Here is a 24253-nt window from a genome sequence, read left to right as displayed (position 1 = left end):
GTGAAATAATTTGGGTGAAGGTCACGGTTAAAGCAGGCTCAGACATGGTAATTGGATGTCTCTTTAGGCCCTCTGGCTCAGCAGCTGTTGTGGCTGAGCACCTGAAGAATAATTTGGAAAATATTTCGAGTAGATTTCCCCACCATGTTATAGTTCTGGATGGATATTTTAATTTGCTGGATATAGACTTGAATACTCTAACGTTCATAACGGGTGGCAGGGACAAAGAATCCAGTGAAATTTTTTTAAGTGCTGTATCTGAAAACTACCTTGAGCAGTTAAACAGAGAACCGACTCGTGGCGATAACATATTAGACCTTCTGGTGACAAACAGACCCGAACTATTTGAAATCTACTCTGTAGGAATCAGCATGGGTTTCAAAAAAGACGATCGTGTGAAACCCAACTCGCACTATTCGTCCATGAGACTCAGAGGGCCGTAGACACGGGTTCACATGTAGATGCCGTGTTTCTTGACTTCCGCAAGGCGTTCGATACAGTTCCCCACAGTCGTTTAATGAACAAAGTAAGAGCATATGGACTATCAGACCAATTGTGTGATTGCATTGAAGATTTCCTAGATAACAGAATGCAGCATTTCATTCTCAATGGAGAGAAGTCTTCCGAAGCAAGAGTGATTCCAGGTGTGACGCAGGGGAGTGTCGTAGGACCGTTGCTATTCACAATATACATAAATGACCTTCGGGATAACATCGGATGTTCACTGAGGGTTTTTGCGGATGATGCTGTGGTATATCGAGAGGTTGTAACAATGGAAAATTGTACTGAAATGCAGGAGGATCTGCAGCGAATTGACACGTGGTGCAGGGAATGGCAATGGAATCTCAATTTAGACAAGTGTAATGTGCTGCTAATACATACAAAGAATGATCCCTTATCATTTAGCTACAATATAGCAGGTCAGCAAATGGAAGCAGTTAATTCCATAAATTATCTGGGAGTACGCATTAGGAGTGATTTAAAATGGAATGATCATATAAAGTTGATCATTGGTAAAGCAGATGCCAGATTGAGATTCATTGGAAGAATCCTAAGGAAATGCAATCCAAAAACAAAGGAAGCAGGTTACAGTACACTTGTTCGCCCACTGCTTGAATACTGCTCAGCAGTGTGGGATCCGTACCAGATAGGGTTGATAGAAGAGATAGAGAAGATCCAACGGAGAGCAGCGTGCTTCGTTACAGGATCATTTAGTAATCGCGAAAGCGTTACGGAGATGATAGATAAACTACAGTGGAAGACTCTGCAAGAGAGACGCTCAGTAGCTTGGTACGGGCTTTTGTTGAAGTTTCGAGAACATACCTTCACCAAGGAGTCAAGCAGTATATTGCTTCCTCCTATGTATATCTCGTGAAGAGACCATGAGGATAAAATCAGAGAGATTAGAGCCCACACAGAGGCATACCGACAATCCTTCTTTCCACAAACAATATGAGACTGGAATAGAAGGGAGAACCGATAGATGTACTCAAGGTACCCTCTGCCACACACCGTCAGGTGGCATGCAGAGTATGGATGTAGATGTGGATGTAGAACATGCAGCCAGAATGAGCTCAGCAGTGCCACATTCCTACCCCAAGCATTTGCTATCTCCCTATTGACCACTCAACCTGACACAACCTCTCACCTCAGTCGAGCTGTTGTGCCAGCACACTGTAATCAGCTGAGACAATGTAGCCATACAGGCATATGTACGCTATATAACTCTGAAGAAACATTCATCTGAATGCTACCAACTTTTTCAGTCTAGATTTATATGGCTATTGGCAGCTTAGCATCTCAACTATTTAATGACTTGTTATCTTTACATCTTAAATTACTTATATTCCAATAAAGACTTTCCATTGCCAATCAATAACAACAGTCTGCATACTATAAAAACTGCATGTGACAAAAATATTAATTCTGTTGCCTTATATACTGTTATGAATGTATGCACTATGTAGCTTTGTTTCTTCCCTAAAGGTACAGCTAAGTACCAACTCATTATTTTCTGGGTTTTGTCTTCCTCATTTCTACATTAGATTTCTTGCTACCTTCCTTTTTAGCATTATGTGGATACAGACAGGTACATAACTCGAGATATGTTGCCTCCCCTCTCCCCCCATCACCACCACCTCCTTGTCTCTTGCTGTCTATTAATTTAGCAATTAGGACAAAGGTTTTGTTTCAGCAAATGGCAGTGGCTGAGCTTGCAAAGTTATAATTATGTAATTCTTCCAACTTATCAATAAATTCAAGCTGAATAATTTTTTTATATAATTTGGTACCCTATTTGTAAAGATACAAAAACTAATTTTATGTCATGCCTACCTTGACTAGAAATGTTGAAGCAATGGTACATTCCATATGTGAAATATACATAAGTTGTTCCAGGTTTCATGAACATTGGTTTGTTTCTCTCAGTAATTTTCCCATTGTAAGAATGTGAAGCCTTGTCAACACCACCAAGGTAAGATTCTGTTTCAACAATTCTAGCTTTCAAGGTTCTATTATCAAATTTTCTCACAAGTACTTTCCCTATGAGGTTCCTGGCTAAGTCTTCACAGTATGTGTCAAAGAACTCTTCCTTTAATCTGATGCTTCCACATGTTTCTGAGATCACCAGATTGGAGTTTACAGCACCAATTTCCTTCTCAGTAGCTGCTGGAAAGTAACAACTTGTAGCTTCTGTTTCAATTCTCTTTTTTCCTTTTGATGTTTTCTCTCTTGTTCTCTTCATGGAAGATAAATGATGCTTTAGTCCAAGAGTATAAAATGGAAGCCTGCAATGTGAACCAAATATACATGTTTGCCAACAATTCTATTTTGATGACATTGAGAAATATTTAGGTTTAATATGCTACAAAAACAAGATTATAGCTTAACCAAATGAATGGTGTGGCTAATGGTGGTCTCATGGCTGCAAATGGTACTTTTGAAAGGTGCTAAGTATAATCTTTTACAATTTTTATAAAAAAAATTACAAGACGACAGGTGAAGAAAAACACACTGGGTATACTGCACAAGAAGACGTTTTGAAATACACCATCTGCCGCCCCGCTCCCCCCCCCCCCCCCCTCCCTCCCAAAGGCAAGGCTATAACAGCATTCTCATAAATTTATAAAATAATGTACATAACAAGCTACATAACCAAAGCACTTTTCAGTGAGTTGAAAAGTATTAAGACGGCAAAGAAACAAATTGCTATTTCTTTCCTAATAGTTCTCAGGTAAAATCAACAGATGTACAACGTTTTTGTGATGTGAGACTTTACAAAGATAACAGAAGAAAAGACTAAAATAACTTTTGAAAGCAAATAGAAAGAGCAGATAAAATAATAGAATAAAGACTATTGTGGCACAACAATCACAATTACATCTTTCACTGAAAGAGGCTTTCTTTTATCTTTGTGATGTAGGTGGTTTTTTTTTTTTTATGGGGTGGGGATGGGGGGAGACCTAATCAGTCTCCTGACTGGTTTGCAACATCCTTCATTATTTGTTGGCCTCATTCCAATCTCCGTCTTCCCCTAAGTTTTTAACCATCCACAGCTCTCTCAAGTATCATGGAACATGGAAGTTATTCCTTGATGCCTGAATACATGTTGTATCACTCCCCCCCCCCCCCACCCCCCCGCAATGAACCATGAACTTTGCTGTAGATGGGACGGCTTGTGTGCCTCAGTGATACAGATAGCTGTACCACAGGTACAACCACAGTGGAGGGGTATTTGTTGAGAGGCCAGATAAATGTGCGATTCCTGAGGGGCAACAGTCTGCATGATTGACTAATCTGGCCTTGTAACATCAACCAAAAAGGCCTTGGTGTGCTGGTTGTATGATTAAATGACGACGGCTTACTATTGGATAAAATATTCCAGAGGTAAAATAGTCACCCATCCGGATCCCTGGGTGGGGACTACTCAGGAGGATGTCGTCATCAGGAGGAACAAATCTGACATTCTATGTATCGGAGTGTGGAATGTTAGCTCTCTTATCCGGGCAGGTAGGTTAGAAAATTTAAAATGGGACATGGATAGATTGAAGCTAGATATAGTGGCAGGAGGAACAGTACTTCTGGTCAGGTGAATACAGGATTATAAATACAAAGTCAAATAGGAGTAATGCAGGAGTAGGATTAATCATGAAGAAGAGAATAGGAATGTGAGTAAGCTATTATGAACAGTATGAAGAATGGATTATCACAGCCAAGACAGACACGAAGCCCACACCTATCACAGTACACTCTTAAGTACATGCCAACTAGATCCGCAGATGGTGAAGAGATTGAAGAAATGTATGATGAGATAAAAGTAAAAGAAATTATTCAAAGAGTTAAATGAGATGAAAATTTAATTGTGATGAGGGACTGGAATTCGATAGTAGGAAAAGGAAGAGAAGGACAAATAGTAAGTGGATATGGACTGGGGGAAAGAAATGAAAAAGGATGCCACCTGGTAGAATTTTGTACAGAACATAATTTAATCATTGCTAAACTTGGTTTAAGAGTCATAACACAAGGCTGTATATGTGGAAGACACCTGGAGACAAAATAAGGTTTCATTCAGACTGATCATATAATTGCTAGACAGATATTTAGGAACCAGTTTTTAAATTGTAAGGCATTTACGGGGGCAGATGTGTACTCTGACCACAATTTATTGGTTAACTGTAGATTAAAACTGAAGAAATTAGAAAAAGGTAGGAAATTAAAGAGATGGAACCTGGATAAGTAGAAGAACCAGAGTTTGTTGAGTGCTTCATAGCGAGTATTGGGCAATGACCGACTGCAATGGGGGAAAGGAATACAGTAGAGGACAAATGGGTAGATTTAACAGATGAAATAGTGAAGGCAGCAGAGGATCAAATAGGTAAAAAGACAAGGCCTAGTAGAAATCCTTTGATAACACAAGAGATATGGAATTTAATTGATGAAAGGAGAAAATTAAAAAAAAAAAAAAAAAAAAAAAAAAAAAAAAAAAAAAAAAAAAAATCAGCAAATGAAGCAGGTGAAAGGGAATACAAATGTTTAAAAAATGAGCCAGACAGGAGGTGCAAAATTGCTAAGCAGAAATGGCTAGAGGACAAATGTAAAGATTTAGAAGAATATTTCACTAGGGGAAAGACAGATACTGCTACAGGAAAATTAAAGAGATATTTGGTAAAAAGAGAAGCAGCTATTTGGATATCAAGAGCACGGGTGGTAAACCAGTCCAAAGCAAAGAAGGGAAAGCTGAAAGGTGGGAGTATGTAGAGGGTCTATACAAGGGAGATGAACTTCAAAGCAATATTATTAGAAACATGAAGATAAGATAAGAGACACGATACTGCCAGAAGAATTTGACAAAACTTTGAAAGATCTACATCAAAACAAGGCACCAGGTGTAGGTGATATTTTGTCAGAAATTGACAAAACTCTTCCACCTGGTGCGCAAGATGTTGAGACAGGTAAAATACCCTCAGGTTTGAAGGTATTACAAAGAAAGCAGCCGCTGACAGGTGTGAAAATAACTGAACTATGGATTTATTAAGTCATGGTTGCAAAATACTAATGCAGATTCTTAAGAGAAGAATGGAAAAACTGGTAGAAGCATTGAATGGCTTGTTTGACATCAGTATTGGTGCCAAAGTGCCTTCCACCGAGAGTCTTCTTCAAAGCAGGAAACACATAGAAGTCACTTTGTGCAAGATCCGGACTGTAAGGTGGATGGTGTAGGTACTCCCAACCAAGAGTTGCAATATGGTTTTGCATTGCCGTCGCCATGTGTGGCCCCACATTGTAATCCATCAGCAGAATGCCAGATCTGAGAAGGCCAGGCCCTACCCCTGTTTAAACCTGAAAAACTTTTCAACCCATACCCATACCCTATTCACACTGATCTGTCACCATGTTTTCAAATTGCTGATAGGAAATTATCGAAAAGTCTAATCAGATTCTTTTTCATTTTGGTAAGAATAGTACAAAGTAAAATTCAAAATTATTTGTTTTTAGCCTTACCTTAGCAAATTTAACATTATTTTATCAAGTGCTACGAAAAAAGGAAGAAATATTTTTGAACAAATCTTGTGTTAGAATGGTAGGAAGCAGGGCTGGTGGTGTGTTGGATAAAGCGCTCAACTGAAAATCAATATAATAAAATATCAGTTCTTTAATATTTTCCATTTTGTATTTTGCAGTGTGTGTGTGTGTGTGTGTGTGTGTGTGTGTGTGTGTGTGTAAAGAAGAAACTGAAGACAGAAGCTTTATAGTGATATGGAGATGAAGATGTAGAGAATGAGAAAAACTTTTATTTCACAATAACGACTCTCAGTCTCAAAAACTAACTTAGATCTCTTGTGCTGGTGTTCTATCTTCTAATGACTGCATGGGTGGCCCATCAAAACTTCCAAAGATATGTTTGTGATAGGGGTAGGGGGAAAACATTGACAGTCACTGACTGCCAATTTTCTCATAATCTGATAGTGGGTTAGTGTGCAATAGCATTTCAAAAGTTCATGATAGAATTAGCCTTTTGCAAACTTGAAACTGGACCCTGATACAGATTCTGCACTGGATGACTGCTATGGAATTGATATTTGTTGATATGTTGACTGAGCATCAGTTTTATCGACCTAATGAAAGAAAGACTTACTGGAAGGTCATTAGACACTTCCAGTGTCTAACAAATTTGTGAAAGATGCCACACATTTAAAGCAAAAATTCACTTATTGCTGGTTGGAAACTTACTCGCCACAGCTGGCACACTACTGGTACAAAAAATGCACTTTTGTAAATATTGTAAGTTGTTTCTGCCAAATCTGAACTCTGTTAGAGGCATATTGGGACCTCATAAGGCCATTCTGCAAGTTCAAAGACATTCACAACCAGTGCAAGAAGCACATAGAAACCCACTTTCATAGAGTGGCACTGGAAGCAGATGGAGCTTTTCTTTCAAGTGTTCCAATGGTTGCACAAATTAATAAGTATTCCCAGAAAAATGTAAAAGAAAACAGGAAAATAATTAAATCAATTATTTCTTGTCTTATATTTTGAGAGCTTATGACTTAGCTCTGAGAGATGAACATTGTGGAGAAGGAATTGTGGAAGAGTTATACAAGGAATGAATTGAATCAGGATATGTGGCACTGAAGAAACACATCGTGCAGAGGAAAAAGAAGGAAAGCTAGCGACCGGTCAATATAACAAATGACATGGGGTTGCCTGAGGCAGATATTACAAAGAAATTGAAAAAGGCAGAAATGTATATTGTACTATGTGCTGATTCACGAATGATGGCAGTCCTTGCAGGTTGAGGCATGGACGGAGACTGCATTATTGTCGGTTGCAAACGAGTTACAATATGCGCATACTTGTGCTCTCCTCTTAATGAAAGTGTGGATCCTGCAAATTATGTCTCTCACTTGCCTGTGTAGAATTTCTTGCTTACCATTACCACTGGGCATGACAACTTACAACAGATGGAATTAAAATTCACTAAATAACTCACTACAATCACATTTAATACTCACATTGCCTACGATATTCATAGGAGAGTGCTCCGAATACTACTGAACGCTGACTGGTTGTCAGGGGATGTGTGATGTTGGTGTGCAGAACAGCCCTAAACTCAACTGCTGCCATTTGTGACTCCAAGTACAGTGGATGGAACATTTTATACCTCTGGAAATGAACAATTATTGATTGGACTTTGATGCATAATCCTACAAAGCTGAAGAAACATTTGTTGGATTTATTGAGCTGAAAGCTCTACACACTAAATGAATTCCACAGACCAGCAATGGCTTTTTGGCAAAAGAAAATCTTGACCTTGTGAAAGATGTTATTAAGGTACCTAACATTTCCAAAGTATGTGAAACAAGGTGGAATCGGAAACACAAAAATGTCATAGTTCTTAAGGAGAATTTTTCTGTTTAATGATATCCTTAGAATCGTTATCAAATGAACAGTTTGACTATAAAAACTGCTTTCCATCTCCATGTGGCTGCTTCGGGCTTTTCATTTATTCTTAGCTTAATTTTAATATCCAAATATTCAGTTTTGATGGAACCAGTCATTGATATTCTCCAATCCTTTGCTTTGGATGCAGCCAAGGAACTGCAGCATATTAAATTAATTTTACGACTGTTGAAAACTTATCACGATAGTCCTGAATAAGTTGCAGACAAAATTATGAAGGATGCTACTGTCATTGCTGAAAAACTTGGTTTGGAGGATATAAAAACCATGCCACATGTAGCTGGGAGACAGCAATATCGAGGCAGTCCCTCAGCAGAAAGATCATCAGAATTCTGGAGGAGGTCTTTAGTAATACCCTATTTAGACCCCATTATTAACTCTCCTGAACTGCATTTTGCTGACGAAAATACCCCAGCATTTACTTTATCTCAATTACATCTTGTGCAAATGATGACCACATCAAAAGACCATTTAATGTAACATGTAAAATCTTCGCCAGATTTAATGATTCATCAAGGCAAAAAGTGAACTTGACCTTTGGCAAAGTCTCTTTTGAAATATTCTCTGACACAATTGATACACTGCTCCCAACTCCGTTTTCCCTGCTGGAAGCATCTCGGTATGCCTTTTTCTGGATTGCATGAAGTGCTGTCCATGAATTTTCTTTTATCTTGTCTATTGTTGCAAATCTTCTTCCTTTCAATGGGGCTTTTCAACTCTGGAAACAAAAAAAAGTCTGCAGGACCCAGGTCTGGAGAGTATGGAGTATGAGGCAGCACAGTGATTTCTTTTTCTGTGCAGTAGTCATGCACCAACAGGGATGAATGTGTGGGTGCATTATCATGATGCAGGAGCCATGAATTGTCTCGCCACATTTCCTTCTCACATTTTCTCGCAGGCGATGTAACATGCCCCGATAGAACTATCAATTAACAGTTTGTCCCCGTGGCACAAATTCACGATGAATTAATCATTCAACATCATGTAAAACTATCAGCATGGCTTTGACATTTGACCTAACCTGAGGAGCTTTTGCTGGTCTTGGAGAACCTTTCCCAACCAATTGTGAACACTGAACCTTAGTCTCAACACCATAACTGTAGCCCCACAGCTCATTACCAGTTATGATTCTCTTAAGAAACATCTCATTCTCAGTTGCGCGATCCAAAAGCTCTTCACAGATTGTGAGACGAAGATTCTTCCGGTCTTGACTCATAAGCCGTGGGACGAACTTGGCAGCAAACCAATGCATTCCAAGATGCTATGTCAGGATTTTATGACATGATCCAACTGAAACGTTACATTCTGTTCCAATCTCTCAGTCAATCTGTCTTCAACTTGCAAGCACAATTTCGTTGATATTCCTGACATGAGTGATGTCGAAGGGCATCCTGATTGAAGGTCATCTTTTAACTTCTGGCCAGCCATTTTTAAACCACGTGGACCATTCATAACATTCAGTATGGTTTAAGTGCTCATCATCGTAGACTTCCTACCTCATTTGATGTGTCTCTGTAAAGGTTTTCTTGAGTTTCACGCAAAGTTTACTACGGACATGTTGTTTCTCTAACTTTGCCATCTTGAAATTCAGAAACTGTGCAACACAACATGTTACTCAACACAGCACTGAACAATAACTAACAGACATACAACAATGAAGCTTCCGACAATTACAAATTAAAAATGCTGGTGTGTTCAAGAATGCCAACCACAATTCGGTCAAACACAACAATGGCAAAAAATTATGAATGTTCTGGAATTTTTTGAACAAATCAATTTACATCAAGAGGAAGTTTCAGCCAGAGATTCACATTTGCAATGTCATCTCAAACAACCTGCCTGAGGTGATAAGTAGCAGTCTTACCAAGGTGTGTGGTTTAATTACAACACAATCCTACCTTCGGATGCTGCGCACTTGAGTCCAGCTGCCTGTTGGCCTACTTGTCCTTACCTGTTATGCAGTTGTTCTCACACTGTGCTCCCATATGTGAACCCGATGGAGCTTTGCACGAATACCACAATACTCCAGAAAGGGCAGGTACACATTAAAGAAGGAACAAACTAGTTTGGTAAAATCAAATTATTATTAGGACGTTTGCCATTCAATTAAATTGGTGTACATAACTCACAACATTTATGTAAGATTGACGATAGCACTCATTAGAATTCAAGGAGCTTGTGAGGTTGAAACTAATTCCAACTGACAAGACAGTTTCATGCTACTGAATTAGCTGCTCGCACATACCATTATAATCAATTTTGCTGCTCTGGCACATGGGATTTAGACACAAACCACCAGGATCATTTTGGAACTGCCTGCAATTACTCACATGATTTTTCTATGACACAAAATATGCTGACCTCACAGTCATAGCTAGATGGCCACCAGTGACAGTCAATGGTAACAGTGAACCAGTATACAACTAAATAATTAGCATCATTCAGCTACAGACATTTGGGTGTGTAATGATGTATTGAGAGCTGTAAGCCAGGTTCAGTTAACGCGTTTCTGCCTAATTCTGTAAATATTGTCACCAGCTAAAATATACTTTGGTACACTAATTAAAGGCACTGCCTATGTGACTGTACGTTTTCACGCTTAATCAAGGTCAAATGTTCAAAAACCAGCTTATGATGTAACTAAGATGGACTGTCATCTGGTATAGGTGTAACCTCAGCCAAGCTCCCAACGTGTTTTCTCCTACATAATGGTCTGTTGCTCCTACTTATAACTTTCCTGACATCAGACAAGCCAGTTTGCCAATAATTTTTCCATCAAAATTTTACTGTGCTATATGGCTTCCTCCAGTGGAAACGCCTCCAGAACACTATCTGAAATAATTCTCCCTTAATTCTTACTCTTGTGCTCTTTGAAATTCATCTAAGTTTTAGTTTGTGCCCTTTGTATTCTTCCCGAAAACTTTCTGTCGACATGCTCTAAGCACTGCTTACCAAAACAAGTACACGAGCAATGTCTCATACTGCCCCAATCGGTTTTGAAACACCAGGAATTTTAAACAGTAAGTACATTTCCTGATCACTCTTCATTTTTTTCATAAAATTCTATACCATTATACTTCACTGAAAATTCTTGAAAATTACTGTATTGCTCATTTAACTACTGCTTAATTTACTGTTTTGTATTAATTCTTTATATGGGCTTTTAGTTTTTGCAGAATGACAACAGATTTTACTTGGATAAAGAAAAATATAAACATACACAGAAAAACAATATTTTACACTCTTATATACACACCAACAAAAGTTTTGCATCACCCTGTTATTTCAAAATTTGTGATACAGAAACCAAAAATTTTACCTGAGGCATGCATACACACTCATTTTGCAAAATATTTTGTTACTGCTGACATCCAAGAACAACTCTTTTAAATCAATCCCACACAAGTTCTATGTGGCTCATGCCAGGGAACAGGCAAGCCACTCCATTCTCGTTATCCTACTATGTTATAAGAACATGTTCATGACAAGAGCATAATGAGCATGCAGTTTATCATCCATCAGGATAAACACCAAAATGTTGGCTACACAGTCAGACTTTGGGTTGCAAATTCCATCCCTGTACTACATAGGAGTGAGATTACATCCAACAACCAAGAGAGGTTACAATGGCCCCATGTAATGTCACCCAGAACATCACTCCAGCACACATTGTTGCCCATGTGGAACACAGTGTTGGAGGCATTTGATACTACTGGGTTGTTTTGAAACACGTGCAGTTATCAGGGAACACACAGATCCAAGTTTATCCATTAACGACGCCTGATGCCAATTCTGGGGTATTCCTCACCATGGTTGTTGTGAATGGAGATTTGCATCATGCAGTCATCTCCTAACAGTTTGATGTAATACATCTTCTCAGGTCCTATGATCTCTTTGTATACTGAATTCAGTTCTGGAGCTCTCAGCTCATGGGGCTCCTACTGTACAGGGATGGCCTCTGTGGTGTTAGTCCTCAACATCATCTGCCAAATGCAACCTATTCTATGACCGCATTTTCATCTCTATTTTCTCCTTTTTGGTTACACTCTTTGACTTCTTTTCACACGCAGAACACTATTTTAAACACTCATTTGCATATTTGTCATTTGGAGATGTGTGTGAGAGACTCTTGGGTTCTCCATCAACTCCTCCTCCTTCAGTAAATAACAGTGTGGGGCAGAGGAGGGACCTACTGTTTACTGCCTTTTGTGATGTCACCTCCTCTCTTAAATCAACACTGTCTGTTACATCCAATAACTTATCTTTTTCTCGACTGTGGGCTACATTCACACACTTCAGAAGATGGCCTTGCAATGGTGGCTGAAAGCCACTAACTTCCTCCCACATTATAAATAGTTTGTTTTGGCCTAGAAACAGTTTAGTTTAACTGTTTTCAGTACCAGTATATCATTAACCTTCTTTTTATGACTATCATGAAAACTTTAGAAGCTTTAAATTATTGCTTTACAAAGTTTTTGCCTGACTCTGAAACATAATTTTCAACCTGCTTGACTCTTTACAATCACATTTTGTGTTGACATATTTCTAGCTACTGAATGCCACACTATTCTCTGTATTTTGTCTCTATATCTATTTTGCCACTCTCAGCTGCTCTGTACTCTGGCACTCATGGCTACTCAGTCTCTTTCACCTATCTATCTGCCATTAACACTAATATTCTTTCCTACTTCTAGTGCTCCAACATAAATATTCCCTTGAACTTCATCTCGTACACTCCCTCTATATTTTTAACCCCCCCCCCCCCCCACACACACACACACTTCCCTTCAATACTGAACTAGTGATCCCTTGATGTCCCAGAATGTGTCCTGTCAACCTACCCGTTCTTTTAGGCAACTTGTGCCACAAATTTCTGTACTCCGTGATTCTGTTAAGTATGTCCATTAGTTATGCAATCTACCCATCTAATATTCAGCATTCTTCTGTAGCACTACATTTTGAAGGCTTCTATTCTCTTCTTGTTTAAACTTTTTATCATCCGCACTTCACTTCCATACATGACTACACTCCAAACAAATACCTTCAGAAAAGACTTCCTAATGCTATTTGATTTCAATAAATCTCTCTTCTTCAGAAACACTTTTCTTGCCATTGCCAGTCAGTGTTTTACATCTCCTTTACTTGGGCCATCATCAGTTATTTTGCTGGCTAAATGGAAAAGCTCATAAACTACTTCAAGAACCTCATTTTCTAATCTAATCTCCTCAGCACTGCCAGATTTAATTCTGCTACATTCCAATAACTTTCTTTTATTTTTGTTGATGTTCATCTTCTATTCTTCTTAGAAGACACTGTCCATTCCCATTCTGTTCAACTGTCCTTCCATGTTCTTTGTAGTTTCTGACACAATTACAATGTAATTGGCAAGCTTTAAAGTTTTTATTTTTTCTCCCAGAACTTCAATTCCCTCTCTAAATATTGCTTTGGTTTCTTCTACTGCTTACTCAATGTGCACAATGAATAACGCCAAGGTTAGGCTACAATCCTCTCTCACTCCTCCTCAACCACTGCTTAGCTTTCAGGACCCTTGACTCTTCTAATTGCTATCTGTACAAATTGAAAATAGGCTTTCACTCGCTATATTCCACAACTGCTATCTTCAGAGTTTCGAAGAGATTATTCCAGTCAATGCTGTCAAAAGCTTTCACTAAGCCTACAAATACTATAAATGGAAGTTTGCCTTTCCTTAACCTACTTCTAACAGAAGTCATAGGGTCGGTATTGCCCCACATGTTTCTACATTTCCCTGGAATCCAGACTGATCTTCCCTGAGATTGGCTTATTCCAGTTTTTACCTTTTTCTGTAAATAATTGTAGTTAATATTTTGCAATCATGATTTATTAATCTGGTCGTTCAGTAATACTCACATGTGCCAAACCTGCTTTCCACACAACTGGAATTATTACACTCTTCTTGAAGTCTGAGGGTATTTCACCTGTCTCATACATGTTGCACAACACGTGGAATAGATTTGTCGTGGCTGGCCCTCCCAAGGATATCAGTAGTTCTGATGGAATGTCATCTACTCCAGAGGCCCAGTTTCAACTTAGATCTTTCAGTGCTCTGTCACGTTCATCTTGCAGTATTGTACCTCCCATCTTCATCTATGTCCTCTTCCATTTCTATAATACTACCTTCAAGTTCATCTCCCTCACATAGACCCCCTATACCTGTATACTCCATCCACCTTTCAGATTTCCCTCATTTGCTTTGTACTGGTTTTCCATCTGAGCTCTTGATAATCATAGGGCTGCTACTCTCTTCTCCAACGGCAATTCTATCTTTCCCCTAATTATATACGCTTATATGTCTCCATATTTGTCCTCTAACCCTTCCTGCTTAGCCCTTTTGCACTTCCTGTTAATCTCATTTTCTAGACATTTGTGTTCTCTTACATATTCTTCATTTGAGACATTTTAATATTTTCTGCTTTCACCAATTAAATTCAATATCTTCTGTGAAGTTCAAGGTCATCTGCTAGATCTTGCCTTTTTATTTACTTCATCCTTTGCTGCCTTCCCTGTTTGATATCTCAAAGCTACCCATTCATCTTCCATTGTATTCCTTTCTGTTGTTGTAGTCAATCGTTGCCTACTACGAAACTCTCAACGACCTCTGATCTTTTCAACTTATCCAGGTCCTGTCTTCTTAATTTCTTACCTTTTTGCAATTTTTTAAGTTTTACTCAACAATTAATAACAAATAAATTGTAGTCTGAGACCACATCTGCACCTGAAAATGCCTTACAGTTTGAAATCTGGTTCCGAAATCTCTGTCCTACCATTTTATAATGAATCTCAAACCTTCCGGTATCTCCAGGTTTCTTCCACATCTTCAGCCTTATTTCATGATTTTTAAATCAAGTATTAGCAATGGTTAAACTATGCTCTGTGCAAAATGCTACCAGGAGGCTTCCTCATTTATTCCTTTTCTGCTCTATTTTCATCTATTATTTTTCCTTATCTTCCTTTTCCTACAATCTAATTCCAGTCCCCTAACAGAATTAAATTTTTGTCTTCTTTAATTATCTGAATAATTTCTTATACCTAATAATGCATTTCTTTAATCTCTTCATCATCTGCGGAGATAGCTGGAATATAAACTTGTACTACTCTGGTGGCTTTGTGTCTATATTGGCTATGATAATGCATTCACTATGCTGTTCATAATAGTTTACCAGCATTCCTGTTTTCTTATTCAGGATCTACTCCTGTATTACCCCTATTTGATTTTCTATTTATAACCCTGTACTCACCTGATCAGAAGCCCTGTTCCTCCTACCCCAAACTCACGAATCCCCCCACAATGTCTTAACTTCAACCTATCCATTTCTATTTTTAAATTTCCTAAACTCCCTGCAATGTTAAGGGATGTAAACTTGCATGCTCTGACCTGTAGAACGCAAGTTTTGCTTCTTCAAATGATGACATCCTCCTGAGTAGCCCCTGCCTGGAGATCTAAATGGAGGACTATTTTATCACCAGAATATTTTACCCAAGAGGGTGCCATCATCATTTAATGATACAGCCAAGCTGCATGCCTTGGAGAAAAATTATGGCTGTAGCTCCCCTTGATATCAACTGTTCTTTTCTACCTTACATAGTACTGTAGCGACCCAGCCTATTCTGGATTACTACACATGAGGGTGGGTGAGATAAATGGTGGGGGAGACAGGTGGTCTGTGCACAGTGAAACAGTGACAGCATTAAGTGTTTATTTCCAACAGCAATGTACAGTGCAATGGCCATCCTCGAAGTAGCCCTGTGTGCGTGCCAGTGCAGATGGTTGCTGAATGTGTTGATGCCCCAGCAACACCCATGATTTTCATTGCCCTGAGTCACGGGCAGTTGCTACTGTGGCACTGTGTGGCCCGCAAGACAGTGAAGAAACAGGCATTGTCCACGCAGGGCCCACAAAGGTCAGCGTGGATGTTATGCCTTACAAAACACAACACAGTTGTTGCGTGTTGTGAGGCAAGCCACAAGGTGAGGTGTGGAAATAGTTGACACAGCAGCATCTAAGTAGAAGAAGGCTGAAGCCTTTCCACACCAGCAATCGTAGTAGTGTTTAGTATATAAGTGCACAGCAAAGTCGAAGCAAGTACTGTCCATGTATGTATAAATACCTACACACTTTTGTACCGAAACATTCAAGTGTCAGAAACGCAACATTACCACTGCAGAGCTACGACATTTGGGGTGCCATCCATAACACTGCAGGATCTGCAGTTTGACCTCACATTAGGACAGCCTGCCCTGAGAGACAAGACACAAAGCTGAGCCATGGGACATAGCCTGCCGGCCACAGGGCTTCTCCTGTGGGTCACGCTGCTGCAGTGTTGGAGACAACAGCCGTGCCTCAGCCACTGCTTCCTTGGTGCTGAAGCTGGAGGACATCACTGACGGAAGTAGTGGCATTACACCACTGCTCAGCCATGCTGCTCTTCTGTCAGCATTGTGGGACATCATGCACACATATGAGGGAGGCAACAGCCTCAGCCAGACATGCTGGCTGTTTGAACTCCAATAAAGGTATTTGAAAGCATAAAACAAATCTACTGACTCCAGTTACTGGTGTCAGTTTACTGACACTGCCTTTCTAGAGCAACATCTGTACCTACAGCCTACGGTACGGTGAGTCCGGAAAATTTAATTGTTGTTGAATACTTAGTCATGGGAAGAGCTTGACTGCCTCACTTTTTGTAAGGTGAATTTTGTTACATGTAAAAAGTCAACTAATCTGTCGCACTTCAGAGGTAATGTGGTCATGATTAGCTGGTAGTTGTTAGATGTAAACAGTATAGCTTAGAAGGTCATACAGCACCATGTACAGAATCAGACCAGTGGTATGTTTCACATGTAAACACTACAATCATATGGCTAGGCTCTGCTGAGAGTCCAAATGGTTACTGATTTGACATAAGAACTAGGGTAATATATTTTATTTTGTTTGCCCTGTGAGTACTGGTGTTTCAAAGTGAGTGTCAGAAAGGACAAAGCTTCTGCAGAGTCAGTCGGAGAGGACAAAGCTTCTGCAGAGTCAGAGACACTAGGTACGTCAGAACCAGAGGCAGTTTGCATATTATCAGAAAGGTTAGTGCAGTTGACAGCAAGTAACATGGACTTACGAGGAATACTGAAATTGCAATTGCCACAGCGAGGTATAGATTTGTCACTCAAGAGTTTAGTTCCTTATTTTTTCTGAAAAATCAACTAAAGATGTGCAAAGCATTTGTGGAAGATAGAATTTGGCACAGATGGAAGGATGGTCTGACATCGACCTTTTAAGGGTAGCGAAACTGAGATTAGCAGGAGAAGCAAACACTTACCTGAGATATATGGTGGCACTAAAGGGAGCCACAACATATGAGGAATTTAAGAAGATCTTATTCCACAGGTATATGAAGCAGAATGGTGTCAGAAATTTTAGAGAACAATTGGGCGTGGTAACAAAAAAAGCACGTGGATTCGGTGGAAGAATCTGCATACAGATCAATGGGTGTACTTATGAGTTGGGACAGAATACTGTAGTAAATGAGGTGACTATATGATAGGCTGAGCAGAAATGTCAAGATGAGTACAGACATGAGGTCCGACATATTTCTGCAAAGCTTTCTGGTTGGCAATAGAAGGTGAAGGAATTGACATGTCAACCAGAGTGCAAGTTAGACAAACAGCATTCTCAACCAAAATAAGGTGTTATAGGTCTGAGAAAACGAGACATGTGAGGAGGCAATGTCACCAGCCTTGGGACAATGAGGGTAGAGGCAGAGGTCTAAGTAGTTTCAGAGGTAGAGGACTGGGGATAAACCCTATTTTAAACATCAAAGGGAACCTGATGTCCACCTATAATCATTTCCGGTAAGATGAGATACCAAAAAGCCATATGTAGAGGTGGACAGTGCAGTCATAGGAGTACCAGGAGAGGAGAACTGCAAGATACTGTTGAACATGGGTGCGCTTGTCGCTTGCCTGTGCTGATCTAGTGAGACATGAACAATGGAGCCCCTCATGGTGTAAATTACATGAGTGGGACATAAGGATGTCAGTGGACACAGATTTTTGCCTAAGAATTTTTAACATCGTGCAGCCCTGTCAGCAACTGTGATAATTAAACATATAACACGTCAGCCTCAGTTGCAAATAGAAACAAATATTTACCTAGGTTTCAGCCAAAATAATTTGGGCTAAACTACTGCATGCCAAATTTTGGCCACATCAAATACAAAACTATAGCACCGTAGTACCCAGTCATAAATCTACATTACTTAGCTGAAGAGAAACAGCAGTGCTGATGGCCATGTGCATGTGCGCTTGGAAATATAGATGCATAACAGTAGCTACCTTTACGTTAGGATTGGATTTATATAACCATTAAAACTGTTAATGACATAATATATAACCGAACTTACTTCTGAGGAGAACCAGAACCCTATAAACAGATTTGGAGCCCGTAAGAAAGACTACCTATTACTCGGCAAAATTATTCCTCAATTTTGAATACATTACTATTCGATTAAAGAAAGTGGAGTCAGGCATCAGCTACTGCAAAGGCAACATAACATCAGGACTGGTGAAGCACATGTTGAAAACCTTCGAAAAAGTTCTTATTTCTCAGTTGTAGCTGGTCATTAAGAATGTTTTCTTTATCAAGCAACAAGTGTTTAAAGATTTGCAACTACTCAAGGATATCAAGCCTAGTGCCTTTAACCTCGCAATTTAATAGCTCTGTGTTACTTGGTGGATTGGGAGCGTGGGCCAATTGAACAAGGTGCTTGGCAAAAGTCGAGCCAAACGTGCCATCACCACTTTTCATGGGTATATGTTCTTTTTATCTAGCTGAGAAGGCTCTCCCTGTCTGGCCGATGTAATAACTTGGGCAATCACTACAGGTAATTTTGTACACCCTAGAATGAGATAATTTGTCATTGGTATTCTTTAATGAGTGGACCAAGTTCTTGTTGAGACTGTTATTCATAGAATATGCAGTCATAAAGCCATGGCTCTTTAAGAGTCGTCTTATTTTATAAGATTCTTTGCCAATGATGGGAATAGAAATGAAGCTAGTGGAGTTATCCTCTGGTGTGACACCTAGTGTAGATGAGGTCACAGTTTTTTTACCTGTTTTCTTGTTAAAGAGCTGTCTCACAATTTCTGGTTTATATCCATTATTATAAGTGATAATGCGGTCTGTGTGTAGAATGAGGAAAGCGCGCGACTTGTCAGGTGTTCGAAGAGTGCTGTGGTGAGTGTCTTCAACATGTGGCAAAACCAAGCTGAAACCATGTTCAGACATCGGGGGTGGGGGGGTGGGGGTGGGGGGTGGGGGTTGGGCAGCTACCCCTCATTACAGATGGCAAGTGTCATAGGCTGGGGGCAGAGTGGTAAAACAGGGCAGGTGGCGGACTGTGGCAGAATTGACATGAGACTTCAATGCTAAGCAGAGTAAAAGTGTGTCTGAATACACGGTGCACTGAACATTCCCAACAATGGGCCTCCACAGCCTACAACTGATGCATGTGCCAATGTTAACACCACAACATCAGCAACTATGACTGAAATGAGCATGTGCCACCAATGCTGGATGTTGGTGTAGTGGCAGAGCATTGCATGATCTGATGAATCCTGATACCTTCTTCACCATGTTGATGGGAGGGTGTGAATTCGTTGTCTGCCAGGGGATCTGCTCCTTGACTCCATGGGTCCAGTGGAGCTCCTGCAAGGCACCATGGTGGTCGGTCAAGGAGTATTGTATGCTGGTCGCAGAATACACACGCCCGCGCCCTGTCACAAGGTCAGGAGTGTGATGGAGTGGTTTGAGATACACAGTGGTGGTTCCAATTGATGTGCTAGCTCCCCAACTCTATAGATCTGAACCCGACTGAGCACATCTGCGATGTTATTGAACATGATGTCAGAGCTCATCACCCCTTCCCCCCTCCTGGAATTTATGGGAATCAGGTGACTTGTGTGTGCAGATGCAGTGCCAATTCCCTCCAGTGACCTACCAAGGCCTCACTGGTTCTGTGCCACAACGTCCCACCACTGTTATCTGTAACAAAGCTAGCATACCAGCTATTACGTAAGCAGTTGTAATGTTCTGGTTGATCAACGTAAATGAAGTATTGTATCAGGCAGAATGCTTAGTAAAGAAAAGTGATGTACGCATAAGAGAGGTAAATGGTGAGAAAATTGTACCTATATTTGTGAATTATTTTAGTATTGATGAGGAAGAAGAGTGGGACACAAGGTTGTTGACAAAGTCAGTCGTCAGTCACTACTGAAATTGCATTACAATGAAAGGCAAAGCACCTAAAGGGATGTGATAGGGAATGAATGTAAGAGTTACTTTTGAAGGTTAGGGATTTGTTTTTTCCTAATTGGTGGTTGCCAGCTACACATATTATGCAGTACCAGATACCAACAAGAAATAAATCACAGTTCTGCCATACACTATACAGATTTCTGAGGTACTTGCAGCTGATTCTGGAAGAATTTATCAACAGGATTACTGAAGTGACAAGTGATGGGATCTCTGAGGAGACTAATAGCCCATGGGGAGGGGGTCAGGAATTATTGTCGAACCCAAAAAATCAGCGGATGAAACACTGATGTATAGCTTTTGTTGCGATTATTGATGTCTGAATCCTAAGACTATAATGGATGCCTACACTTCGCCAAACATTATGGAAACCATAGAGTATATGGACTAGTGCAAGTATTTTTTAATGGCGGACTTAAGGAGTGGCTACTATCAGCTAAATAGTGCTTCATAAGATCAGCCAAAAACAGCATTTTCTCGACTGTACTGTCATCATCATTTCAGCAGGATGCCTTTCTTATTAAAGAACATACCTGTGAAATTTCAGAGATTGTTAGATGGAGTTCTCAGAGAACTGAAACCACAGCAATGCTTGGTGTATCTTGACGATATAATTGTCTATGCGAGTGATACGGATCAGCACATACAACATTTAAGGGAAGTATTCCTGAGACTGAGGGCAGCGAATTTAATGTTGACTATGGAAAAGTGTAATTTTGTGTTGGAAGTGGTGGTGTACCTTGGTCACATAATAAATAAGGATGGGGTTAAGACAGACCCATGATCGATTAAAGCTATGTATCAATTTTCTGTACCTGAGGAAGTGAAGGAGCTACAATCATTCCTCGGAGTCACAAACTATTACCAAAGATTTACAAAGACATTTGCAAATGTCGCTATACTGTTGACACAATTACTGAAGAAGGGTTCAAAATTTGTTTCGCCAGAGGTTTTTCAACATGCTTCTGAGAGACTGAAAGTAGCTTTAACATCAAGTCCAACCTTCGTGTTTCCAGATTTCAATAAGGAATTCACTCTGTCATGCAATGCATAAAACAACACACTTGGCTGTGTGCTGTTTCCAGAAATAGAGGGTGCAGAGGACCTGGTAACCTATGCATTAAGGCAACTGAACTCAACAGAGAGGAATTATTCCAAGATGGAAAAAGAAATGTTGAGCATTATCAACGAAATCACCTACTTCAATTGTTCTCTCTCTGGGAAAATGTTTCGAGTTATAACAGATCATACAGCATTGGAATTGTTACTGAGACGGAAGGACCCATTTGGTAGGTTGACATGATTGGTGGTAAGACTAAGTAAGTTTGATTTTGAGGTCATACACAAGCCCGCAAAAGAAACATGGGAATACAGCTGGCTTTCACAGAAAAGTAGCAGTGTTGCAAATTGGGGTAATGAGCTTAAGGAATGGCAGAAAATGCAGAAGACGGATGAAGAGTGTTGGCAGTTTAGTAAACAACCACAGTTTTCTATGCAAGATGGGCTACTGTGCAGAGAATCGAAGCTGGGACTATGAACAGTAGTGTTACCGAAGTTGAATCATAGAGTGCCACAAGAGAGACATAATCATTTGTTAGCAGGTCATGAAGGATGTTGGACAACTAACAGGAGAGTAGCGGAGAGGTATTTGTGGAAGGACAGGAAGATGGACATGAACCACTATGCGCAGAATTGCATACAGTGTGCACAGAAGGCAAATTTGTGTCAAATGAGACTACCATTGCAGAAATTGTCTAAAGCATCAGCAACATCTGAATTTCTCAGGACTGATATTTCAGGTCCTTTCAACAAAACACCCACAGGGAATAAATACGTACTGAGAATTATAGATCATTTTTTGAGATGTGTGGAAAAGATCACAATGACAATGACACAGAATTAGTGAACTCTGTATATTTTAGTTGGGGTACCTGAAACAATAACAGATCAGGAAACCAACTTTACATTGGATTTGTTCAAGGAACCATGTAAGCTGTTATGTGTGAAGAAATTGAGGACGAGTGCTTTATATCCTCAAGCTAATGGGAGAACAGAAAGGGTGTACAGAACTATAGGGAAAATGCTAGTGTGCTATGTGGACACACACCATACCAATTGGGATGTCTGTTTAAAGTCTGTGGCCTCCGTGTACAACTCAAAACAGTACATAAATAAAGGACTGCCACCATATGAGGTGGTATATGGTCATAAAATGTCATCATCGTTCAACATGCTGAAAACCAAGAATGGCAAGATGGGAGAATAAGTTAATGAATTTGCAAGGGTGATAAAAATAACTTGGAACAGGGTGAATACATGGGCAAACTTGGTACAGGGTGAATACATGGGCACTGGAAATACAAGAGGAAGGAGTGAGCGAAACAGCAAGAGTGCTGCAGTACAAGGTTGGTCAATGGGTGATGCTATCAACTTCATATACTCTGAAGGGAAAGATGAAGAATTTTTTAAGGGAGTATCAAGGGCCATATCAAGTTGTGGAAACTACGTCACCAGTGAATTGTAAGATTCAGTTTCTGACAAGAACAACAATTGGGCATGTGGGACATTTGAAACCTTATTGATGGAGCCTGCAGGTTATCCCAGGAATTGGAGGGGTGGACCAGAATGGGAAACTGAGAAAGAGGGTGCAGAGAAGCAATTGAGAGGTTGTAGGTGAAGCCATGATAGGAAGCCCATATGATTCAAGACCTAGGAGATAAGAATAAATAAATGTCTTTGTACGTTAGATATAGGTGTTGCATAGTATTTAGTACAGGCGAAATGAGTTGTTGCAGGGCAGCAGTGGAGTTTGCGAGGAAAGGATAATAGGTATCCCCGTCCTCATATGAAATGTGCTAGGAAACAAGATGATGTGGGTCATAATTGGACTACTGGTCATCATCACTGTAGAAGCGTTGCGGAACCAGCACCTGGAAGGGGAAGTATTGTTTGTGAAGCAACAAGATGTAGTGATCACCAGCGTCTTTAATGACATCACGACAGGTACACACTGCCATGTGTTGTTGAAAGTGTGGATTTTGTAGTGCTGCTTGTTGAGTGTTACTTACTGTTGTTTTGCGACTGTCAATTTTAGTGAGTGATTTCACAATGGTGTACAAGTGTTGTGATCCTCACTGTAATGGAAATTATCCAAGTGGAACTAAGGTCCATGTGTTTTCCTTCCCAAAAAACGGAAACCTTCATTGTAAGTGGATTGCTGTCATTCATAGGGATGCTTTTCACCAAACAAATATTCCAAGGTAAGTGAATGTTTAATGAGTTCTTATAGATCTTTGGATTCCTTTATACCTTCAGGAGTCCTGTACGAAACAGTAACCAGGTACCAGTATTGATCTTGTCTCAGAAGTCTTACTTGGTAAATGAATTTTGACTGCTAAGTTCAGCTTGTTGTATTTCACAGTTGCATAGATGCAACAATGTTTTCTATGTTACTTTAGAAGGCACTATTTATTTGACCTGTATATTGGCATTGAATGCTTTGCAGAATGATCATCATAGAGTAATTAGGGGTTTAATATATTTCTGAAACCGATAAACATATACGATAAATTTTGATTTTTGATGAAGAGGGAAATCTATTTATTTTTTTAATACCTTTTCATAGGTGTTCAGTATGTCCACCTTGAGATGCATGGCTTATGTCAATGCAGTATTCAATCCCACACTGCAGCGAGCATGTCATAAGTTCCACCTTAACAGCTGCTGTTGTGCAATGTCTTAGCACATTCAATGTTGTTGATAATGGAGAAACATAAACAGAGTCTTTTATAAACCCTCACAAGAAGTAATTACATACAGTCAGGTCCGGTGACCTTGAAGGCCCAGAATCATTTGGTCCAGAGTGACCACTCCATCGTTCAGTAAACCATCAATTTAGAAATTCCCACACTTCCAGATGCCAGTGTGGTGGTGCCCTATCCTGTTGGTAAA

General features: G+C 39.8%; 1 protein-coding gene across 2 annotated transcripts in view; it reads right to left on the bottom strand.

Moving 5' to 3' along the window:
• The window catches only part of LOC126457653 (uncharacterized), a 76176-nt gene that overhangs the window by 32149 nt on the left and 19774 nt on the right, over nucleotides 1–24253 (bottom strand). The window contains exons 2-3 of one of the 2 annotated variants that reach the window (XM_050094141.1): nucleotides 7512–7662; nucleotides 2335–2786 (exon numbers count right to left, since the gene is read on the bottom strand). In XM_050094141.1, the coding sequence (XP_049950098.1) occupies nucleotides 2335–2786; nucleotides 7512–7513 (454 nt within the window). In that variant the 5' untranslated portion in view covers nucleotides 7514–7662. The remainder of the gene's footprint in view (nucleotides 1–2334; nucleotides 2787–7511; nucleotides 7663–24253) is intronic. The other variant, XM_050094142.1, reaches the window with a different exon arrangement.

This window comes from Schistocerca serialis, chromosome 2 (assembly GCF_023864345.2).
Source record: "Schistocerca serialis cubense isolate TAMUIC-IGC-003099 chromosome 2, iqSchSeri2.2, whole genome shotgun sequence".
Taxonomy (NCBI): Eukaryota; Metazoa; Arthropoda; class Insecta; order Orthoptera; family Acrididae; genus Schistocerca; species Schistocerca serialis.
The sequence above is the reverse complement of the archived record's forward strand: the minus strand, read 5'-3'. Positions and strand labels throughout refer to the sequence as shown.